Raw genomic sequence first — 25,939 nt, 5'->3', positions numbered from 1 at the left:
AGGGACTGAATGGGACAGCAGAGGTGACGCTTGTGGAGCATCAGCGAGTGCCATGCCAGGGACCCAACGGGACAGCAGAGGTGACGCTTGTGGAGCATCAGCGAGTGCCAAGCCAGGGACCCAACGGGACAGCAGAGGTGACGCTTGTGGAGCATCAGCGAGTGCCATGCCAGGGACTGAATGGGACAGCAGAGGTGACGCTTGTGGAGCATCAGCGAGTGCCAAGCCAGGGACCCAACGGGACAGCAGAGGTGACGCTTGTGGAGCATCAGCGAGTGCCATGCCAGGGACCCAACGGGACAGCAGAGGTGACGCTTGTGGAGCATCAGTGAGTGCCAAGCCAGGGACCCAACGGGACAGCAGAGGTGACGCTTGTGGAGCATCAGCGAGTGCCATGCCAGGGACCCAACGGGACAGCAGAGGTGACGCTTGTGGAGCATCAGCGAGTGCCAAGCCAGGGACCCAACGGGACAGCAGAGGTGACGCTTGTGGAGCATCAGCGAGTGCCAAGCCAGGGACCCAACGGGACAGCAGAGGTGACGCTTGTGGAGCATCAGCGAGCGCCAAGCCAGGGACCCAACGGGACAGCAGAGGTGACGCTTGTGGAGCATCAGCGAGTGCCATGCCAGGGACCCAACGGGACAGCAGAGGTGACGCTTGTGGAGCATCAGCGAGCGCCAAGCCAGGGACCCAACGGGACAGCAGAGGTGACGCTTGTGGAGCATCAGTGAGTGCCAAGCCAGGGACCCAACGGGACAGCAGAGGTGACGCTTGTGGAGCATCAGCGAGTGCCATGCCAGGGACCCAACGGGACAGCAGAGGTGACGCTTGTGGAGCATCAGTGAGTGCCAAGCCAGGGACCCAACGGGACAGCAGAGGTGACGCTTGTGGAGCATCAGCGAGTGCCATGCCAGGGACCCAACGGGACAGCAGAGGTGACGCTTGTGGAGCATCAGCGAGTGCCAAGCCAGGGACCCAACGGGACAGCAGAGGTGACGCTTGTGGAGCATCAGCGAGTGCCAAGCCAGGGACCCAACGGGACAGCAGAGGTGACGCTTGTGGAGCATCAGCGAGTGCCAAGCCAGGGACCCAACGGGACAGCAGAGGTGACGCTTGTGGAGCATCAGCGAGTGCCAAGCCAGGGACCCAACGGGACAGCAGAGGTGACGCTTGTGGAGCATCAGCGAGTGCCATGCCAGGGACTGAATGGGACAGCAGAGGTGACGCTTGTGGAGCATCAGCGAGTGCCAAGCCAGGGACCCAACGGGACAGCAGAGGTGACGCTTGTGGAGCATCAGCGACCGCCAAGCCAGGGACCCAACGGGACAGCAGAGGTGACGCTTGTGGAGCATCAGCGAGTGCCATGCCAGGGACCCAACGGGACAGCAGAGGTGACGCTTGTGGAGCATCAGCGAGTGCCAAGCCAGGGACCCAGCGGGACAGCAGAGGTGACGCTTGTGGAGCATCAGCGAGTGCCATGCCAGGGACCCAGCGGGACAGCAGAGGTGACGCTTGTGGAGCATCAGCGAGTGCCATGCCAGGGACCCAACGGGACAGCAGAGGTGACGCTTGTGGAGCATCAGCGAGTGCCATGCCAGGGACAGCAGAGAACTGTTTGTGTTGCCAATAGTTGAATACAACTACCGTTAGTAACTGCTACAAGATTATTGCCATAGGAGACAGCAGTCCTACCTAAACAGAAGTTCTGTCTGGCCGGAGGCCTTCACCTGTATAGCTGTCTACCTATAGAAGTCTCGGAGTCTGGCAATTATCATTGCATCTACCGAAGGTTGTCCTGGCCCTAACCCTCTCTCCCACAGTTCTGTTTAAGAGACAATAAATCTCTTTGCAGTCAAAAAGTGTCTGGCACCCATCATTCCATCTTGCATTACACCCACGTGCCTTGTAACCCCCTCTACACAGGAGGATGCCAGCTGGCCCTAACTCTGGAGGTCACCATTAGGCCTCAAGGGACCCAGGACTTTGCTACATATTTTATTGGGATTTTATATGATTGACTAACACAAAGTGGCACATAATTGTGAAGTGGAAAGAAAATGATAAATGGTTTTCAATTTTTTTTTTTTTACAAATAAATATGTGAAAAGTGTGGGGGGGGGGGGCATTTGTATGGCGCCCCCTTTACTCTGACACCCCTAACTAGAATCTAGAGGAACCAATTGCCTTCAGAAGTCACCTAATTAGTGAATAGAGTCCACCTGTGTGACATTTAATCTCATTATAAATACAGCTGTTCTGTGAAGCCCTCAGAGGTGTGTTAGAGAACCTTAGTGAACAAACAGCATCATGAAGGCCAAGGAACACAGCAGACAGGTCAGGGATGAAGTTGTGGAGAAGTATAAAGCAGGGTTGGGTTATAATAAAATCTCCCAAGCTTTGACCATCTCACGGAGCTCTGTTCAATCCATCATCGGAAAATGGAAAGAGTATGGGCACAACTGCAAACCTACCAAGACACGGCCGTCCACCTAAACTGACCGGGCCGGGCAAGGAGAGCATTCATCAGAGAAGAGCCAAGAGGTCCATGGTAACTCTGGAGGAGCTGCAGAGATCCACAGCTCAGGGGGAGAATCTGTCCACAGGACAACTATTAGTCGTCTCTCCACAAATCTGCCCTTTATGGAAGAGTGACAAGAAGAAAGACATTGAGGAAAGAAAGTCATAAGAAGTCCTGTTTGTAGTTTGTGAGAAGCCATGTGGGGGAGGGGGCAGCAAACATGTGGAAGAAGGTGATCTGGTCAGAGGAGACCAAAATTCTACTTTATGGCCTAAAAGCAAAACGCTATGTGTGGGGGAAACTAACACCGCCCATCCCCCGAACACACCATCCCCACCGTGAGACATGGCGGTGGCAGCATCATGTGGTGGGGATGGTTTTCTTCAGCAGGGACAGGGAAGCTGGTCAGAGTTGATGGGAAGATGGATGGAGACAAATACAGGACAATCTTAGAAGAAAACCTGTTAGAGTCGGCAGAAGACTTGAGACCGGGGCGGAGGTTCCCCTTCCAGCAGGACAACGACCCGAAACATCCAGCCAGAGCTACAATGGAATGGATTACATCAAAGCATATTCATGTGTTAGAATGGCCCAGTCACAGTCCAGACCTAAATCCCATTGAGAATCTGTGGCCAGACTTGAAAATTGCTGATCACAGACGCTCTCCATCCAATCTGACAGAGCTTGAGATATTCTACAAAGAAGAAGAATGGGCAGAAATGTCCTCTCTAGATGGGCAAAGCTGGTAGAGACAATACCACCATCATGGGGAAGAGCAAAGATCTGTCAGAGGAGGTCGGGGAGAAGATTGGAGACCTGCACAAGGCTGGAATGGGCTACAAGACCATCAGCAAGAAGCTTGGTGAGAGGAGACAATTGTTGGAGAGATTATTCACAAATGGAAGAAATACAAAATAACCATCAATTGTCCTCAGTCTGGAGCTCCATGGAAGATTTCTCCTCATGGGGTGAGGATGGTCATGAGAAAAGTGAGGGATCCGCCCAGAACTACATGGGAGGAGCTTGTGAAGGATCTCAAGGCAGTTGGGACCACAGTCACCAAACAAACCATTGATAACACAATACACCACCATGGATTGAAATCCTGAAGCCCCCGCAAGGTCCCCCTCCTCAGGAAGACACATGTACAGTTCCCCCTCCTCAGGAAGACACATGTACAGGTCCTCCTCCTCAGGAAGACACATGTACAGGTCCTCCTCCTCAGGAAGACACATGTACAGGTCCCCCTCCTCAGGAAGACACGTGTACAGGTCCCCCTCCTCAGGAAGACACATGTACAGGTCCTCCTCCTCTGGAAGACACGTGTACAGGTCCTCCTCCTCAGGAAGACACATGTACAGGTCCCCCTCCTCAGGAAGACACATGTACAGGTCCCCCTCCTCAGGAAGACACATGTACAGGTCCCCCTCCTCAGGAAGACACATGTACAGGTCCCCCTTCTCAGGAAGACACATGTACAGGTCCCCCTCCTCAGGAAGACACATGTACAGGTCCCCCTCCTCAGGAAGACACATGTACAGGTCCCCCTCCTCAGGAAGACACATGTACAGGTCCCCATCCTCAAGAAGACACATGTACAGGTCCTCCTCCTCAGGAAGACACATGTACAGGTCCCCATCCTCAAGAAGACACATGTACAGGTCCCCCTCCTCAGGAAGACACATGTACAGGTCCCCCTCCTCAGGAAGACACATGTACAGGTCCCCCTCCTCAGGAAGACACATGTACAGATCCTCCTCCTCAGGAAGACACATGTACAGGTCCTCCTCCTCAGGAAGACACATGTACAGGTCCTCCTCCTCAGGAAGACACATGTACAGGTCCCCCTCCTCAGGAAGACACATGTACAGGTCCCCCTCCTCAGGAAGACACATGTACAGGTCCCCCTCCTCAGGAAGACACATGTACAGGTCCTCCTCCTCAGGAAGACACATGTACAGGTCCCCCTCCTCAGGAAGACACATGTACAGGTCCTCCTCCTCAGGAAGACACATGCACAGGTCCTCCTCCTCAGGAAGACACATGTACAGGTCCTCCTCCTCAGGAAGACACATGTACAGGTCCCCATCCTCAGGAAGACACATGTACAGGTCCCCCTCCTCAGGAAGACACATGTACAGGTCCTCCTCCTCAGGAAGACACATGTACAGGTCCCCCTCCTCAGGAAGACACATGTACAGGTCCTCCTCCTCAGGAAGACACATGCACAGGTCCTCCTCCTCAGGAAGACACATGTACAGGTCCTCCTCCTCAGGAAGACACATGTACAGGTCCCCCTCCTCAGGAAGACACATGTACAGGTCCTCCTCCTCAGGAAGACACATGTACAGGTCCCCCTCCTCAGGAAGACACATGTACAGGTCCCCCTCCTCAGGAAGACACATGTACAGGTCCTCCTCCTCAGGAAGACACATGCACAGGTCCTCCTCCTCAGGAAGACACATGTACAGGTCCTCCTCCTCAGGAAGACACATGTACAGGTCCCCCTCCTCAGGAAGACACATGTACAGGTCCTCCTCCTCAGGAAGACACATGTACAGGTCCCCCTCCTCAGGAAGACACATGTACAGGTCCTCCTCCTCAGGAAGACACATGTACAGGTCCTCCTCCTCAGGAAGACACATGCACAGGTCCTCCTCCTCAGGAAGACACATGTACAGGCCCGTCTGAAGTTTACCAATGGACATCTAAATGATTCAGAGTAGTTTTGGGAGAAAGTGCTGTGGTCAGATGAGACCAAAATTCAGCTCTTTGGCATTAGCTTGACTTACTGCGTTTGGAGGAAGAAAAATGCTGACTATGACCCTAAGAGCACCATCCCTACAGTCACACACGGAGGTGGAAACATGAACACCATCCCTACAGTCACACACGGAGGTGGAAACATGAACACCATCCCCACAGTCACACACAGAGGTGGAAACATGAACACCATCCCTACAGTCACACACGGAGGTGGAAACATGAACACCATCCCTACAGTCACACACGGAGGTGGAAACATGAACACCATCCCTACAGTCACACACGGAGGTGGAAACATGAACACCATCCCTACAGTCACACACGGAGGTGGAAACATGAACACCATCCCTACAGTCACACACGGAGGTGGAAACATGAACACCATCCCTACAGTCACACACGGAGGTGGGAACATGAACACCATCCCTACAGTCACACACGGAGGTGGAAACATGAACACCATCCCTACAGTCACACATGGAGGTGGAAACATGAACACCATCCCTACAGTCACACACGGAGGTGGAAACATGAACACCATCCCTACAGTCACACACGGAGGGGGGAACATGAACACCATCCATACAGTCACACACGGAGGTGGAAACATGAACACCATCCCTACAGTCACACACGGAGGTGGAAACATGATGCTTTGGGGCGGTTTCTCTGATAAAGGTACTGGCTGCCATTGCTGCATTGAGGGGCCAATGGATGGGGCCATGTATAGTAAAATCTTGGATGAGAACCTTCTTCCCTCAGCCAGAACACTGAAGATGGGTCATTGATGGGTCTTCCAGCATGAGAATGACCCAAAACATACCGCCAAGGCAACAAAGGAGTGGCTCAAGAAGAAGCACATTAAGGTCATGGAGTGGCCTAGCCAGTCTCCAGACCTTAATCTTATAGAGAATTTATGGAGGAGCAGAAACTTCGAGGTTCCAAGCGACAGCTAAGAAACCTTAAGGATTTAGATAAGATCTGTCAACAAGAGTGGACTAAAATCCCTCCTGAGATGTGTGCAAACCTGATCACCACCTACAAGAAACGTCTGACCTCTGTGATCACCAACAAGAGTTTCTTCACCAACTACTAAGTCATGTTTTTGGGGATCAAATACTTATTTTATTCATGGAACTGCAACTCCATTAATAACATTTGTATTGTGTGATTTTTCTGGATTTTTGGTTGATCTTCTGTCTCTATCATATAAAATACACCTCTGATAAGAATTATAGACCCTTCATTTCTATGTAAGTGGGCAAAACTTACACCATCTGCAGGGGAGACCATCGTTATTTCCCACTATATATCTACAGTGTAAACAGTATTATAGAGAATGTACTGACCAGGCTATAATGTACACAATATATCTGGGTCTAATGCATGGGCAGGAAAAGCTATAGCTCAATACAATAGTCTACTGATATGGAATGGAGTCTTCTCCTCCACACCATGATTAGGAGTGATCATTAATCATAGATGGTGTAAATACTTCCAGTCGCTGGGTAGTCACGTATTTCTGTATCTTGATTAATTGTGTTTATTTTGGCTCTGTTTGGAGGAAGTTATCTGGACCCCACATGGCCTTGAGGATGACCATTCCATTCACAGAGCAGAATCTAGATATGGTAGATGAGAGGGGGGCCTAGGCCCTAGGGGGCCTGTGAAATCGCTGTGTATGTGGGAAAATGCACATCACCTTCCTAGGCCTCAGTCACCCACAGGGGTCAAACCTGCGTGTTTTATAGCTAATCTCTTCAAACATCTCCATTTTTAATTCCATTTGTGAGCTGCTGGTAGGTAGATCTCGGTAGATCGCTCGGTGGGTGTTTTTTTCATGTAGTGAGCCCTAATCACAAGACTCTGCTAGCCATTCAATCGGGTCACATTGCCGTCAGTCATTCCCCCACTTCTTATGCAGCTTTACAAACCAAATCTTTATGTGGAGTAATATTCTGTGGTCTGAAGTCCTGATTCTGTCTATGTCTATGCTATTATCTACCAGGGTTACCTTCCTGTGCAAACAGATACAACAGAGCAGTTCCCTTTGGTGCAGCACAATCTCTCTATAGAGAAAAGCCTTTCCGCTTCTCCCCAAATTGTGAAAGACACGTGGGCTTTTCACAAACAGTTCGTGGACCAATTGCACGCAGGTCTCACAATGTCGCTGTCCATTGTTTGAGAAAGGTAACTTTTGCTCACACTTAGGGCCGGTTCACACAGCGAGGCACGGCGAGGCGTCTCCGACTTGCCTCGCCGCGACCTGCGGGGACCTCAGCGGCGACTTGCAGAGGACTTCTGTATAGAAGTCAATGCAAGTCGCCCCCGAAGTCGCCCAGAAGTAGTACAGGAACCTTTTTTCTGAGTCGGAGCGACTCGAGTCGCTCCTCTCAGAACGGTTCCATTGTACAGAACGGGGGCGACTTGCGGGAGCGAGGCGAGGCGAGTCGTGTCGCCTCGCATCGCCTCGCTGTGTGAACCGGCCCTTACAATTATATTTAATTTCCTTCTTTAAACAGCCTCAATGACTGGTAACAAAGTTCTGAAGTCCACATTCCTTCCAGGTCTGTCACCTCACATCCCACCTCACTATATGAGACCCCATTTCAATACTTCTAACAGGGCTGCCAGGAAGGTCCACAGGTTGGACCAAGAAGAAAGTGTTGGCGCCCCATGCTTAGCTAACTATGGCCATGACTTCAGCGTCTGATGTCTACTGCTTCATCCAGCCAATAGGATGCACACTGCCTCTTTATGTAGCCTGGACTTCTGTATCTGCCATGGCAAAGCCACCGCCAGGACTCATTTCTCAGCATCTGAAGATGCTTGTCCTCCAATTCCTGGAATAGGCTGAATTCAAAAGGCTTCAGAGAGTCCAACAGGTACTCTGTATATTTTATTTGCCTGGCTGAAAAGTTTGGACGAAGGGAAACTTAATGGTGATAATTTCTTTCAAGGTAAAGGTGATGGAGCTTGAGGGGAATAAGACGAAAACCATCAGACTGTTCACAATTCCCAGCACAAGCTCATTTACCCGGGTCTAATTCTTCCTATAAACTGTCTACAATGTGCTACTTACAGTCTGCTGACACCTAGTGGATGTATATCAGATACTCGCAGGGAATGTACATGGACACTGTGGATGTTGGCAGCATTGCTGCACTGGCAGATGCCAGAAGAGTTGTGTGAGGGAAGTCCTTGCATGTGGCCTGGAGTTCATGAACAGACTGATAGAGAACTGTTCACTGCAGTGCGATGGATGAATTTATATAAAAAAAGAAAAACAAGCTTTTCTAGGGATCGTCACGCCAGTTTAGATTGTAAGCTCTTATGAGCAGGGCCTACCTAACCCCTTTGCATTGAATTGTACTGTCTCCCTGTATATTGGAGGGGCTGTGCAAACTGTTGGTGCTAAATCCTGTATAATATAATATATGGGATAAATTCTGGCATACAGTTCTGTGTGATGGTAGCCTCTGATTGGTAGCCAGGACATTAGGTAACACTTACCTGCAACCAGTAACGTGACTCCTGCGGAGCGTGTTCTAGCAGATTTGGCCCCACTGGAGAAAGCGGTAAGGCCCAGGATTATTCCAGCGAAACTGGACAGTATAGACAGCAACATGAATGCACGGGTGGCGTCCCAGAACGCTAAATACAAGCAAATGCAGGAGAAAATTAAGGTATAGAGAGTATGGTGCATTCTTCTCTGCCATAAATCTGTAGTAATGACCCTACACCAGCATATCCCAACCATACTCTTCATTGTAACCCTCATCCTGACCCTGACTATTCACCCTACACCAGCATATCCCAACCCTACTCTTCATTGTAACCCTCATCCTGACCCTGACTATTCACCCTACACCAACATATCTCAACCAAGATCTTCTCTATAACCCTCATCCTGACCCTGACTCACAAATATTCACCCTACACCAGCATATCCCAACCATACTCTTCATTGTAACCCTCATCCTGACCCTGACTATTCACCCTACACCAACATATCCCAACCATACTCTTCATTGTAACCCTCATCCTGACCCTGACTATTCACCCTACACCAGCATATCCCAACCAAGATCTTCATTGTAACCCTCATCCTGACCCTGACTATTCACCCTACACCAGCATATCCCAACCAAGATTTCCTCTGTAACCCTCATCCTGACCCTGACTATTCACCCTACACCAACATATCCCAACCATACTCTTCATTGTAACCCTCATCCTGACCCTGACTATTCACCCTACACCAACATATCCCAACCATACTCTTCATTGTAACCCTCATCCTGACCCTGACTATTCACCCTACACCAGCATATCCCAACCCTACTCTTCATTGTAACCCTCATCCTGACCCTGACTATTCACCCTACACCAGCATATCCCAACCATACTCTTCATTGTAACCCTCATCCTGACCCTGACTATTCACCCTACACCAACATATCCCAACCATACTCTTCATTGTAACCCTCATCCTGACCCTGACTATTCACCCTACACCAGCATATCCCAACCCTACTCTTCATTGTAACCCTCATCCTGACCCTGACTATTCACCCTACACCAGCATATCCCAACCATACTCTTCATTGTAACCCTCATCCTGACCCTGACTATTCACCCTACACCAACATATCCCAACCATACTCTTCATTGTAACCCTCATCCTGACCCTGACTATTCACCCTACACCAACATATCCCAACCATACTCTTCATTGTAACCCTCATCCTGACCCTGACTATTCACCCTACACCAGCATATCCCAACCCTACTCTTCATTGTAACCCTCATCCTGACCCTGACTATTCCCCCTACACCAGCATATCCCAACCATACTCTTCATTGTAACCCTCATCCTGACCCTGACTATTCACCCTACACCAACATATCCCAACCATACTCTTCATTGTAACCCTCATCCTGACCCTGACTATTCACCCTACACCAACATATCCCAACCATACTCTTCATTGTAACCCTCATCCTGACCCTGACTATTCACCCTACACCAGCATATCCCAACCATACTCTTCATTGTAACCCTCATCCTGACCCTGACTATTCACCCTACACCAACATATCCCAACCATACTCTTCATTGTAACCCTCATCCTGACCCTGACTATTCACCCTACACCAACATATCCCAACCATACTCTTCATTGTAACCCTCATCCTGACCCTGACTATTCACCCTACACCAGCATATCCCAACCCTACTCTTCATTGTAACCCTCATCCTGACCCTGACTATTCACCCTACACCAGCATATCCCAACCATACTCTTCATTGTAACCCTCATCCTGACCCTGACTATTCACCCTACACCAACATATCCCAACCATACTCTTCATTGTAACCCTCATCCTGACCCTGACTATTCACCCTACACCAACATATCCCAACCATACTCTTCATTGTAACCCTCATCCTGACCCTGACTATTCACCCTACACCAGCATATCCCAACCATAATCTTCATTGTAACCCTCATCCTGACCCTGACTATTCACCCTACACCAACATATCCCAACCATACTCTTCATTGTAACCCTCATCCTGACCCTGACTATTCACCCTACACCAGCATATCCCAACCCTACTCTTCATTGTAACCCTCATCCTGACCCTGACTATTCACCCTACACCAGCATATCCCAACCATACTCTTCATTGTAACCCTCATCCTGACCCTGACTATTCACCCTACACCAACATATCCCAACCATACTCTTCATTGTAACCCTCATCCTGACCCTGACTATTCACCCTACACCAACATATCCCAACCATACTCTTCATTGTAACCCTCATCCTGACCCTGACTATTCACCCTACACCAGCATATCCCAACCCTACTCTTCATTGTAACCCTCATCCTGACCCTGACTATTCACCCTACACCAACATATCCCAACCAAGATTTCCTCTGTAACCCTCATCCTGACCCTGACTCAGAAATATTCACCCTACACCAACATATCCCAACCAAGATTTCCTCTGTAACCCTCATCCTGACCCTGACTATTCACCCTACACCAACATATCCCAACCATACTCTTCATTGTAACCCTCATCCTGACCCTGACTATTCACCCTACACCAACATATCCCAACCATACTCTTCATTGTAACCCTCATCCTGACCCTGACTATTCACCCTACACCAGCATATCCCAACCCTACTCTTCATTGTAACCCTCATCCTGACCCTGACTATTCACCCTACACCAACATATCCCAACCAAGATTTCCTCTGTAACCCTCATCCTGACCCTGACTATTCACCCTACACCAACATATCCCAACCAAGATTTCCTCTGTAACCCTCATCCTGACCCTGACTCAGAAATATTCACCCTACACCAACATATCCCAACCATACTCTTCATTGTAACCCTCATCCTGACCCTGACTATTCACCCTACACCAACATATCCCAACCATACTCTTCATTGTAACCCTCATCCTGACCCTGACTATTCACCCTACACCAACATATCCCAACCAAGATCTTCTCTATAACCCTCATCCTGACCCTGACCATTCACCCTACACCAACATATCCCAACCAAGATCTTCTCTATAACCCTCATCCTGACCCTGACTATTCACCCTACACCAACATATCCCAACCAAGATTTCCTCTGTAACCCTCATCCTGACCCTGACTATTCACCTTACACCAACATATCCCAACCATACTCTTCATTGTAACCCTCATCCTGACCCTGACTATTCACCCTACACCAACATATCCCAACCATACTCTTCATTGTAACCCTCATCCTGACCCTGACTATTCACCCTACACCAACATATCCCAACCATACTCTTCATTGTAACCCTCATCCTGACCCTGACTATTCACCCTACACCAGCATATCCCAACCATACTCTTCATTGTAACCCTCATCCTGACCCTGACTATTCACCCTACACCAACATATCCCAACCATACTCTTCATTGTAACCCTCATCCTGACCCTGACTATTCACCCTACACCAACATATCTCAACCAAGATCTTCTCTATAACCCTCATCCTGACCCTGACTATTCACCCTACACCAACATATCCCAACCAAGATCTTCTCTATAACCCTCATCCTGACCCTGACTCAGAAATATTAACCATAACTCAATACCTAACACTAACCATAACCCCATACCTAACACTAACAATAATTCCATACCTAACACTAACCATAACCCCATACCTAACACTAACAATAATTCCATACCTAACACTAACCATAACCCCATACTTAACACTAACCATAACCCCATACCTAACACTAACAATAACTCCATACTTAACACTAACCATAACCCCATACCTAACACTAACCATAACCCCATACCTAACACTAACCATAACCCCATACTTAACACTAACCATAACCCCATACCTAACACTAACAATAACTCCATACCTAACACTAACCATAACCCCATACCTAACACTAACAATAACCCCATACTTAACACTAACCATAACCCCATACCTAACACTAACCATAACCCCATACCTAACACTAACAATAACTCCATACCTAACACTAACAATAACTCCATACCTAACACTAACCATAACTCCATACCTAACACTAACCATAACTCCACAGCTAATTCTGACTATACCTGTAACCCTAATTCAGTCATAACTGTAATCAATTTCTTAATTTAACCCTAACACTGACTATATTTAACAGAGCCCGAGTCCTGCACATATAAAAGGGCAGATTGTCTTTTATCATACTTATCCTTTACAGCTTCCCCTCCCCCAGCATTTACACTTGTACCCCTGCTTGTGTAGGGTCTTTGCTGGGTTCTCAGTGGCAGTGAATGGCGGGGTACTGAACACGTATGTCAGATTTTGAAGGGTTTGGTTGAAGTGCAGCACAGGAGGACGGACTTTCAGGCCATTATGAACTATTCGAAAAGTAGTGGGGGGAGGGAAGAGCCACGGTGGACTTATCTTTTATTGCTGATGCTAGTTCCCGAAACATGGTGGCCATCCAGATCTGACATGAGTCTCCAGCCAATCATTGCTTTGTGGCCTCCCAATGACCCCAAATCTGGTTATATAAGAATTATCGGTGTATGGCACTTACCGACAGTGATGGTATGAGGGTGACATTTTCCTGCCACACAGAACTTCCACAGACCCTGGTTACTCAGACTCCCCGAGTACCGATACTGCATCCAAAAGTCAGTCGCTGTGGCAACTATGAGCAGAACCAATCCAGAGACTGCGCAGAGCAGACCGCCGCCCATCAAGGTGTACATGTCCCGACTTTTACCTGACCGAGGCCTGCGAGATGAGAAATAGTGAGATATCAACATCACCAACCCCAGCTTCATTATTACATCATCGACTGGGGAGACTAAGCAATCAGAACCCTAATCTGAACCCCAACTCAAACCCTAACCCCAACCTTAACCCAAACCATAACCCTAACCCTAATCCCAATTCAAACCCTAATCCTAACCCCAACTCAAACCCTAACCCCAACCTTAACCCTAACCCTAATCCCAACTCAAACCCTAACCCCAACTCAAACCCTAACCCTAACCCCAACCTTAACCCTAACCCCAACTCAAACCCTAACCTTAACCCTAACCCTAACCCTAAATAGTGTGATATCAACATCACCAACCCCAGCTTTATTATAACATCATCGACAGGGGAGACTAAGCAATCAGAACCCTAATCTGAACCCCAACTCAAACCCTAACCCCAACCTTAACCCTAACCCTAATCCCAACTCAAACCCTAATCCTAACCCCAACTCAAACCCTAACCCAACTCAAACCCTAACCCAAACCTTAACCCTAATCCTAACCCCAAATCAAACCCTAACCCTAACCTTAACCCTAACCCAAACCATAACCCTAACTCTAACCCAAACCTTAACCCTAATCCAAACCCCAACTCAAACCCTAACCCCAACCTTAACCCTAACCCTAATCCCAACTCAAACCCTAACCCTAACCCCAAAGCAAACCCCAACCTTAACCCTAACCCCAACTCAAACCCTAATCCTAAACTTAACCCTAACCCTAACCCCAACTCAAACCCTAATCCCAACGCCAACTCAAACCCTAACCTTAACCCCAACTCAAACCCTAATCCCAACCCCAACGCAAACCCTAACCCAAACCTTAACTCTAACCCCAACTCAAACCCTAACCCCAACTCAAACCCTAAACCCAACCTTAACCCTAACCCTAATCCCCACTCAAACCCTAACCCTAACTCAAACCCTAATCCCAATGCCAACTCAAACCCTAACCCCAACTCAAACCCTAATCCTAACCCCAACTCAAACCCTAACCTTAACCCGAACTCAAACCCTAACTCTAATCCCAACCCCAACGCAAACCCTAACCCCAACACAAACCCTAACCTTAACCCTAACCATAACCCCAACTAAAACCCTAACCCCAACTCAAACCCTAACCCAAACCTTAACCCTAATCCCAACTCAAACCCTAACCCCAACCTTATCCCAAACCCCAACTCAAACCCTAATCCCAATGCCAACACAAATCCTAATCCTAACCTCAACTCAAACCCTAACCCTAACCCCAAATCAAACCCTAACCCTAATCCCAACGCAAACCCTAACCCCAACACAAACCCTAAACTCAACCCTAACCCTAACCCCAACTCAAACCCTAATTCAAACCCTAATCCTAACCCCAACTCAAACCCTAACCCCAACCTTAACCCTAACCCTAATCCCAACTCAAACCCTAATCCTAACCCCAACTCAAACCCTAACCCAACTCAAACCCTTACCCAAACCTTAACCCTAATCCTAACCCCAACTCAAACCCTAACCCTAACCCTAACCCTAACCCTAACCCAAACCTTAACCCTAATCCAAACCCCAACTCAAACCCTAACCCCAACCTTAACCCTAACCCTAATCCCAACTCAAATCCTAACCCTAACCCTAACCCCAAAGCAAACCCCAACCTTAACCCTAACCCCAACTCAAACCCTAATCCTAAACTTAACCCTAACCCTAACCCCAACTCAAACCCTAATCCCAACGCCAACTCAAACCCTAACCTTAACCCCAACTCAAACCCTAATCCCAACCCCAACGCAAACCCTAACCCAAACCTTAACCCTAACCCCAACTCAAACCCTAACCCCAACTCAAACCCTAAACCCAACCTTAACCCTAACCCTAATCCCCACTCAAACACTAACCCCAACTCAAACCCTAATCCCAACGCCAACTCAAACCCTAATCCTAACCCCAACTCAAACCCTAACCTTAACCCAAACTCAAACCCTAACTCTAATCCCAACCCCAACGCAAACCCTAACCCCAACACAAACCCTAACCTCAACCCTAACCATAACCCCAACTAAAACCCTAACCCCAACTCAAACCCTAACCCAAACCTTAACCCTGATCCCAACTCAAACCCTAACCCCAACCTTATCCCTAACCCCAACTCAAACCCTAATCCCAATGCCAACACAAATCCTAATCCTAACCTCAACTCAAACCCTAACCCCAACTCAAACCCTAACCCTAATCCCAACTAGTGATGGCCGAACGGTTCGCCCGGCGGTCGTTTCGCGGCGAATTTCCGACTTTCGCCGTCCGCGGGTTCGAACGCCTTTTTCCGTCGTTCGCCCCGGCGGACTTACGTGTTTAATGTATACAAGAACTTTAACCTTTCGTGACACGTTTATCATGTGTTACAGGACAACCAATTGAGACATGACAGCTCATGGACACTTGGACATTCCCCCTAACCTATAAATACACCCGATCCGGTGGCCATTTTACATTCTTTCTTCTGTCACTGTAGGGAAAGGATCCTGTGTGGAGTAGGGACAGAGAAAACGCTAGCTATTTGGTACACAAAAGTTCTTTTCAGGACTGGTATAGGTGTTAGGTCAGCAGCCTGAGTTTCTTTTGTCAGTTTAGATAAAGGGACAGAGCGCTGTATGCTGCTATTTTAGGGACAGCTCAGCCAGATTAGTCTTTCTTCATCATCATCATCATCATCATCATTAGCTGTTACTATCAGGTCCACAAAAGAGCTGTTCCAGCTAATCGTTCCAGCCTACTCTTTTTTGCCAATTTGTATAGGGACAGGCAGGAAGCAGTGTGTCAGGCAGTGAGGATAATTTTAAAGACTTGCTGTTACTATTAGTTCCACAAAGGTTCTTTTCAGGACTGGTATCAGTGGTACGGTAATAGGCTTGTACACGTATAATATTCTTTCTTCCAAATATAGAAAGAATATTATACTTGACTGCTGCCCTTCTGCTGCAGTCTGCTAATCATTCACAACTCACTTGTTCCACAAAGCTCTTTATCAGGACTGGTAACTTGGTCTGTCTAGGGTGCTACGGTACATAGGCTTGGGTGCGGTACAGTCTGCTGTTCTGTAAGGACCGCTATCGGTCCACAATACATAGGGTTGCCGTGCACTACTGCTGACCGCTGCCCTATACTGCAGCAGTCCTTCATTGGTATAGGGACTGACGTACAGTCTGCTAATCACTAACACACAACCTGCTTGGTCCACAAAAGTTCTTATAAGGACTGGTAACTTGGTATAGGGTGCTACGGTACATAGGCCTGAGTGCGTTACAGTCTGCTGTTCTGTAAGGACCGCTATCGGTCCACAATACATAGGGTTGCCGTGCACTACTGCTGACCGCTGCCCTATACTGCAGCAGTCCTTCAGCGGTATAGGGACTGACGCACAGTCTGCTAAACACTAACACACAACCTGCTTGGTCCACAAAAGTTTTTATAAGGACTGGTAACTTGGTATAGGGTGCTACGGTACATAGGCCTGAGTGCAGTACAGTCTGCTGTTCTGTAAGGACCGCTATCGGTCCACAATACATAGGGTTGCCGTGCACTACTGCTGACCGCTGCCCTATACTGCAGCAGTCCTTCATTGGTATAGGGACTGACGTACAGTCTGCTAATCACTAACACACAACCTGCTTGGTCCACAAAAGTTCTTATAAGGACTGGTAACTTGGTATAGGGTGCTACGGTACATAGGCCTGAGTGCGTTACAGTCTGCTGTTCTGTAAGGACCGCTATCGGTCCACAATACATAGGGTTGACGTGCACCACTGCTGACCGCTGCCCTATACTGCAGCAGTCCTTCAGCGGTATAGGGACTGACGTACAGTCTGCTAAACACTAATACACAACCTGCTTGGTCCACAAAAGTTCTTATAAGGACTGGTAACTTGGTATAGGGTGCTACGGTACATAGGCTTGAGTGCGGTACAGTCTGCTGTTCTGTAAGGACCGCTATCGGTCCACAATAGATAGGGTTGACGTGCACCACTGCTGACCGCTGCCCTATACTGCAGCAGTCCTTCAGCGGTATAGGGACTGACGCACAGTCTGCTAAACACTAACACACAACCTGCTTGGTCCACAAAAGTTTTTATAAGGACTGGTAACTTGGTATAGGGTGCTACGGTACATAGGCCTGAGTGCGTTACAGTCTGCTGTTCTGTAAGGACCGCTATCGGTCCACAATACATAGGGTTGCCGTGCACTACTGCTGACCGCTGCCCTATACTGCAGCAGTCCTTCATTGGTATAGGGACTGACGTACAGTCTGCTAATCACTAACACACAACCTGCTTGGTCCACAAAAGTTCTTATAAGGACTGGTAACTTGGTATAGGGTGCTACGGTACATAGGCCTGAGTGCGTTACAGTCTGCTGTTCTGTAAGGACCGCTATCGGTCCACAATACATAGGGTTGACGTGCACCACTGCTGACCGCTGCCCTATACTGCAGCAGTCCTTCAGCGGTATAGGGACTGACGTACAGTCTGCTAAACACTAATACACAACCTGCTTGGTCCACAAAAGTTCTTATAAGGACTGGTAACTTGGTATAGGGTGCTACGGTACATAGGCTTGAGTGCGGTACAGTCTGCTGTTCTGTAAGGACCGCTATCGGTCCACAATACATAGGGTTGCCGTGCACTACTGCTGACCGCTGCCCTATACTGCAGCAGTCCTTCATTGGTATAGGGACTGACGTACAGTCTGCTAATCACTAACACACAACCTGCTTGTTCCACAAAAGTTCTTATAAGGACTGGTAACTTGGTATAGGGTGCTACGGTACATAGGCTTGAGTGCGGTACAGTCTGCTGTTCTGTAAGGACCGCTATCGGTCCACAATAGATAGGGTTGACGTGCACCACTGCTGACCGCTGCCCTATACTGCAGCAGTCCTTCAGCGGTATAGGGACTGACGTACAGTCTGCTAAACACTAATACACAACCTGCTTGGTCCACAAAAGTTCTTATAAGGACTGGTAACTTGGTATAGGGTGCTACGGTACATAGGCTTGAGTGCGGTACAGTCTGCTGTTCTGTAAGGACCGCTATCGGTCCACAATAGATAGGGTTGACGTGCACCACTGCTGACCGCTGCCCTATACTGCAGCAGTCCTTCAGCGGTATAGGGACTGACGTACAGTCTGCTAAACACTAATACACAACCTGCTTGGTCCACAAAAGTTCTTATAAGGACTGGTAACTTGGTATAGGGTGCTACGGTACATAGGCTTGAGTGCGGTACAGTCTGCTGTTCTGTAAGGACCGCTATAGGTCCACAATAGATAGGGTTGACGTGCACCACTGCTGACCGCTCACCTATACTGCAGCAGTCCTTCAGCGGTATAGGGACTAAGAGTTTTGTCACAGGGTCATTTAAAAAATGACATGCAGAGGAAGAGGCAGGCCCTTCCGCAGGGGTGGTAGGGGTAGGGCAGGAGCAACAGGCTTGAGCCAAAGTGGGAAGTTGCAGAAGGTGCGTTCAATTACTTTAAAGGATGCACCAGACTTGGTTGAGTGGCTCGCTCAGCCTTACTCTTCTGCACCCTCCTCATCCTCTCGATCTGCACCCTCTTCTTCACTCTCTGCTATGTGCACCCCCAAAGACACTACCACCAACAACACGACCACCACCACCACCACCACATACCTTCCGCTTGAGTCACTGGAATTATTTTCCGATCCATATCAAGAGGACATTTCTGATGCGCAGCCACTCTTGGTATTGGATCAGGAAGAGGAGGTAGCAACAAGCGCTACTCAGCAGTCTGACGCCAGTACCCAGATCAGCCCAAGGAGGAGGTTGGTCCCCGGTGTTGCTGCCTACTCTACTTATAGCGGTGGGGAAGGTGACGTTGATGATGACGTGTCTAGTGATGTCACGTGGGTGCCCACAAGAGAGGAAGAGGAGGGGAGTTCAGAGGGAGATATGGACCAGCAGATAGGGAGGAGAAGCAGCAATGACTTACATTGCACAGCAGGGACAAAGCAGACTGCAAATGTATCAGGAGCGAGTCATCGACCATGTACGGTCACATCTGGCGCTCCCAGGACACCGGCACATGGCTCCGCAGTGTGGGCTTTTTTTAACGTGTCCGCTGCTGACAATAGCGTTGCCATCTGCAATCTTTGCAGTCAACGCGTTAGTCGCGGTAAGCCCAATACTCACCTAGGGACGACCGCCTTAAGAAGGCACATGAGCAGCCATCACCGAGCCCAGTGGGAGCAACGGAACACACAAAGCCACACTGCAGGCTCTCACCGTCCAGCCTCGTCTTCTACTTCTCCTTCTCCTCTCTCCTCACAATTGTCCTCCACTCCACCTTCCATCACGCCAAGCTCACATTTTTCTGCAAAAAGGCAGGCTTCCGTGGGCCTAATGTTTGAGCGTAAAAAAATGATGACGCCGGATAACCCTCTTGCCCAACGGTTGGCGGCTGGCTTGTCAGAACTCATAGCCCGCCAACTACTGCCATATAAACTGGTGGACTCGGAGGCCTTTCGCAAATTTGTGGCCATTGGAACACCACAATGGAAGGTCCCAGGAAGGAAGTATTTCTCAGAGAAGGGCATCCCAGAGCTATATGGCCATGTTCAGCGGCAAGTGAATGTATCTCTGGCACACAGTGTCGGTGCCAAGATACATCTGACCACAGACACGTGGTCTAGCAAACACGGGCAGGGAAGGTATATCAGTTTTACTGCCCACTGGGTGAACCTTCTGACGGCCGTCAAGCATGTAACCCGTGGCACCCGTGTAGATTTGGTTTTACCGCCACGGATTGCATGCAGGCCTGACTCTTCTTCTCCTCCTCCTACTCCATCCTCCTCCCTCTCCTCCTCAGCTGCCTCCTCCTTTTCCGCTGCTAGCGTCTCTTCCACTGCACCGCCCAAGCTCCCCAGAACCTATTCCACATGCCAGGTGAGACGTTGCCATGCCGTGCTGCGTCTGTTGTGCCTGGAAGCAAAGAGCCACACTGGCCCGGCACTCCTTTCAGCTTTGCGTTCACAGGCAGATGAGTGGCTAACACCGCTCAATTTGACAGTTGGTAAAGTGGTGTGTGACAACGGTGCCAATCTGCTTAGCGCATTGAAACAGGGCAAAATCACGCACGTGCCGTGCATGGCACACGTCTTAAACTTGGTCGTGCAGCGATTCCTTGTCAAATACCCTGGGGTCCAGGACATCTTGCGGCAGGCAAGGAAAATCTCGGCCCATTTCAGAAGATCTTACACGGCCATGGCTCGCCTTGCTGACATTCAGCGGCGACACCATCTGCCGGTCAGACGTCTTATTTGCGATTGCCCGACGCGATGGAACTCAACCTTCTATATGCTTGATAGGCTGCTCCAGCAGAAACGTGCAGTTAACGTCTACCTGTATGAACTCTGCGAAAGAAACGGTTCTGGGGAGCTGGGTTTTTTTTCACCGCGCCAGTGGCTGCTCATGCGCGACACATGCAGACTTCTGCGGCCATTTGAGGAGATCACCAAACTGGTCAGTCGCAGCCATGGCGCCATCAGTGACATGGTACCTTATGCCTTCTTTCTGGAGCGTGCATTGCGTCGTGTCATTGATCAGGCTGTGGAGGAGCAGGAGCGGGAAGATGAGGAAGTCGCAATGCTGGATGAATTCCCAGGGGGGGCTACTCTATCTGAGACAAGTCAACAACAGGAGTCTGATGAGGAGTCAGAGGAGGATGGTGCCGGGGCGGATGAGCAGGAGCAAGAAGAGCATGCTTTAAACCTTTCTGGGATCCCTGTTGTGCGAGGATGGGGAGAGGAGAATGAAGAGGACGACATTATCCTGGATGATGAGCAGGAGCCAGGCCACCACACCGCTTCCACTTTAGTGCAAATGGGGGCCTTCATGCTCCAGTGTTTTAATAGGGACCCCCGTATAAAAAGCATGAGGGTCAAGGACCAGTACTGGGTGGCAACGTACTTAGACCCCCGGTACAAACACAAAATGGCGGAAATGTTACCGCCGTCGCAGAGGGCTGTCAGAATGCAGCACTTCCAGGCCTTGCTTCGAGAAATGCTGCATTCTGCTTTTGCGTGCGCTGGCAGAGGAGCAATTCCCACTCCCAGAGAAGGATTTGCGGGTACCAATCCAACAGCGCCTGCAAGAAGAGGCCGGTTTGAAGATGTGTTGGTGACTTCGGATATGAGGTCATTCTTTCAGCCGACCCATCGACAGGTGTCATCCGGATCCAGCATCAGGGAACGCCTAGACCGTCAGGTGTCCGACTACATTGGGTTAACGGCCGATGTGGACGCTCTGAGGAGTGATGAACCCCTAGACTACTGGGTGGGCAGGCTTGACCTCTGGCCAGAGCTTGCCCAATTTGCAATCGAACTGTTGGCTTGCCCCTCATCCAGTGTCCTGTCCGAAAGGACGTTCAGCGCAGCAGGGGGGATTGTGACCGATAAGCGTACTCGCCTAGCTCACCACAGTGTTAACTACCTCACATTTCTAAAAATGAATGAGGCATGGATCTCGGAGGAATTCAACACATGTGATCAGTAGACCATGTATATGTCTATAAACAATTTTTGGAATCAAGCACACAGACCTTCTTAATTCATTTGGCTCACTTCCCTGACCCAAAAAAGCACACCGTACTATATGCCCCTACCCTCCTCTTTGAAGAGGTTGAGCGGTGTCATATTTCTACTGGGGCTGCTTATTATGAGGGGTTCCCACCATCCCTGTGCTGTGCTGACTTCCTCCTGGGTGTTCTTATTATGAGGGGCTCCCACCATCCCTGTGCTGTGCTGACTTCCTCCTGGGGGTTCTTATTATGAGGGGATCACACCATCCCTGTGCTGTGCTGACTTCCTCCTGGGGCTGCTTACGGTGCTGCTGTCAGCGCTGTATGTCACGGAGCTGCTGTCAGCGCTGTATGTCACGGAGCTGCTGTCAGCGCTGTATGTCACGGAGCTGCTGTCAGCGCTGTATGTCACGGAGCTGCTGTCAGCGCTGTATGTCACGGAGCTGCTGTCAGCGCTGTATGTCACGGAGCTGCTGTCAGCGCTGTATGTCACGGAGCTGCTGTCAGCGCTGTATGTCACGGAGCTGCTGTCAGCGCTGTATGTCACGGAGCTGCTGTCAGCGCTGTATGTCACGGAGCTGCTGTCAGCGCTGTATGTCACGGAGCTGCTGTCAGCGCTGTATGTCACGGAGCTGCTGTCAGCGCTGTATGTCACGGAGCTGCTGTCAGCGCTGTATGTCACGGAGCTGCTGTCAGCGCTGTATGTCACGGTGCTGCTGTCAGCGCTGTATGTCACGGAGCTGCTGTCAGCGCTGTATGTCACGGAGCTGCTGTCAGCGCTGTATGTCACGGAGCTGCTGTCAGCGCTGTATGTCACGGAGCTGCTGTCAGCGCTGTATGTCACGGAGCTGCTGTCAGCGCTGTATGTCACGGAGCTGCTGTCAGCGCTGTATGTCACGGAGCTGCTGTCAGCGCTGTATGTCACGGTGCTGCTGTCAGCGCTGTATGTCACGGAGCTGCTGTCAGCGCTGTATGTCACGGAGCTGCTGTCAGTGCTGTATGTCACGGAGCTGCTGTCAGCGCTGTATGTCACGGAGCTGCTGTCAGCGCTGTATGTCACGGAGCTGCTGTCAGCGCTGTATGTCACGGTGCTGCTGTCAGCGCTGTATGTCACGGAGCTGCTGTCAGCGCTGTATGTCACGGAGCTGCTGTCAGCGCTGTATGTCACGGAGCTGCTGTCAGCGCTGTATGTCACGGAGCTGCTGTCAGCGCTGTATGTCACGGAGCTGCTGTCAGCGCTGTATGTCACGGTGCTGCTGTCAGCGCTGTATGTCACGGAGCTGCTGTCAGCGCTGTATGTCACGGAGCTGCTGTCAGTGCTGTATGTCACGGAGCTGCTGTCAGCGCTGTATGTCACGGAGCTGCTGTCAGCGCTGTATGTCACGGAGCTGCTGTCAGCGCTGTATGTCACGGTGCTGCTGTCAGCGCTGTATGTCACGGAGCTGCTGTCAGCGCTGTATGTCACGGAGCTGCTGTCAGCGCTGTATGTCACGGAGCTGCTGTCAGCGCTGTATGTCACGGAGCTGCTGTCAGCGCTGTATGTCACGGAGCTGCTGTCAGCGCTGTATGTCACGGTGCTGATGTCAGTGCTCTGTATTACGGTGCTGCTGTCAGTGCTCTGTATCTCCTGCACCCTCTTGTTTGCCTACCCTGGTCCCTGACCTTCCCTCTCCTCCATTGCCTTCATTAGCTCCATAGTCCTGAATTGTCAGAACAATTTCCCAAATAAAAAAAAAATGCTTGTAGTTATCGATCCCAAATTCACCTCATACATGTATTATGCTATTGTCCAGGTGGTGGGACTACGTGCTACCCCCTAATAATTACCCCGTGGCCGCAAATTCGACCTAAAGGTTTGCGAAATTCGCCTCCCATTGAAGTCAATGGAGCCCGCGGCGAACGGTCGTTTTCGCGAACGTTTGTGTCCGTTCGCGTTTCGCGTTCGCGAAACGTCCCGTCGGAAGTTCGTCCATCACTAATCCCAACGCAAACCCTAACCCCAACACAAACCCTAACCTCAACTCTAACCCTAACCCTAACCCCAACTCAAACCCTAACCCAAACCTTAACCCTAACCCCAACTCAAACCCTAATTCAAACCCTAGTCCTAATCCCAACTCAAACTCTAACCCAAACCTTAACCCTAACCCCAACTCAAACCCTAATTCTAACCGCAACTCAAACCCTAGTCCTAATCCCAACTCAAACTCTAACCCCAACCTTAACTCTAACCCCAACTCAAACCCTAATCCTAACCCCAACTCAAACCCTAGTCCTAATCCCAACTCAAACTCTAACCCCAACCTTAACCCTAACCCTAATCCCAACTCAAACCCTAACCCCAACCCCAACACAAACCCCAACCTTAACCCTAACTCCAACTCAAACCCTAACCCCAACCCCAACCCAAACCCTAACCCCAAACCAACGTAAACCATAGTCCTAATCCCAACCCCAAATCAAACCCTAACTCCAACCCCAACTCAAACCCTAACCCCAACCCAACGTAAACCATAGTCCTAATCCCAAACCCAAAGCAAACCCTAGTCCTAACCCCAACTCAAACCCTAACCCCAACCCCAACTCAAACCCTAGTCCTAATCCCAACCCCAACTCAAACCCTAGTCCTAACCCCAACTCAAAGCTTACTCCTAAACCCAACTCAAACCCTAGTCCTAATCCCAACCCCAACTCAAACCCTAGTCCTAACCCCAACTCAAACCCTAACCCCAACCCCAACTCAAACCCTAGTCCTAATCCCAAGCCCAACTCAAACCCTAGTCCTAACCCCAACTCAAAGCTTACTCCTAAACCCAACTCAAACCCTAGTCCTAATCCCAACCCCAACTCAAACCCTAGTCCTAATCCCAACCCCAACTCAAACCCTAGTCCTAACCCCAACTCAAAGCCTACTTCTAAACCCAACTCAAACCCTAGTCCTAACCCCAACCCAAACCATAGTCCTAATCGCAACCCCAATGCAAACCCTAGTCCTAATCCCAACTCAAAGCCTACTCCTAAACCCAACTCAAACCCTAGTCCTAACCCCAACTCAAACCATAGTCCTAATCTCAACCCCAATGCAAACCCTAGTCCTAATCCCAACTCAAAGCCTACTCCTAAACCCAACTCAAACCCTAGTCCTAACCTCAACTTAAACCCTAGTCCTAATCCGAACCCCAACTCAAACCCTAACCCCAACTCTAACGCAAACACTAGTCCTAATCCTAACCCCAACTCAAACCCTAGTCCTAACCTCAACTCAAACCCTAACCCCAACTCAAACTCTAGTCCTAACCCCAACTCAAACCCTAGTCCTAATCCCAACCCCAACTCAAACCCTATTCCTAATCCCAACCACAACTCAAACCCTAACCCTAACTCAAACCCTAACAGCAACTCAAACCCTAGTCTTAATACCAATCCTAACTAAAACCCTAGTCCTAATCCCAACTCAAACCCTAGTCCTAATCCCAACCCCAACTCAAACCCTAGTCCTAATCCCAACTCAAACCCTAGTCCTAATCTCAACCCAAACCCTAGTCCTAAACCCAACCACAACTCAAACCCTAGCCCTAATCCCAACTCAAACCCTAGTCCTAATCCCAACCCCAACTCAAACCCTAGTCCTAATCCCAGCCACAACTCAAACCCTAACCCCAATTCAAACCCTAGTCTTAATCCCAAACTCAACTCAAACCCTAGCCCTA

General features: G+C 49.6%; 1 protein-coding gene across 1 annotated transcript in view; it reads right to left on the bottom strand.

Annotated features, from left to right (window-relative positions):
* Positions 1-25,939, bottom strand: part of LOC143942469 (lens fiber membrane intrinsic protein-like) — a 58,699-nt gene that overhangs the window by 7,117 nt on the left and 25,643 nt on the right. The window contains exons 2-3 of the mRNA XM_077463778.1: positions 13,423-13,622; positions 8,798-8,938 (exon numbers count right to left, since the gene is read on the bottom strand). Of these exons, the coding sequence (XP_077319904.1) occupies positions 8,798-8,938; positions 13,423-13,597 (316 nt within the window). The 5' untranslated portion in view covers positions 13,598-13,622. The remainder of the gene's footprint in view (positions 1-8,797; positions 8,939-13,422; positions 13,623-25,939) is intronic.

The sequence above is a fragment of the Lithobates pipiens genome, unplaced genomic scaffold (assembly GCF_037356315.1).
Source record: "Lithobates pipiens isolate NorthernLeopardFrog02 unplaced genomic scaffold, aLitPip1_a1.2 Scaffold_30, whole genome shotgun sequence".
Lineage (NCBI taxonomy): Eukaryota > Metazoa > Chordata > Amphibia > Anura > Ranidae > Lithobates > Lithobates pipiens.
Note: the sequence above shows the minus strand (reverse complement) of the source record. Positions and strands in the feature narration are given on the sequence as shown.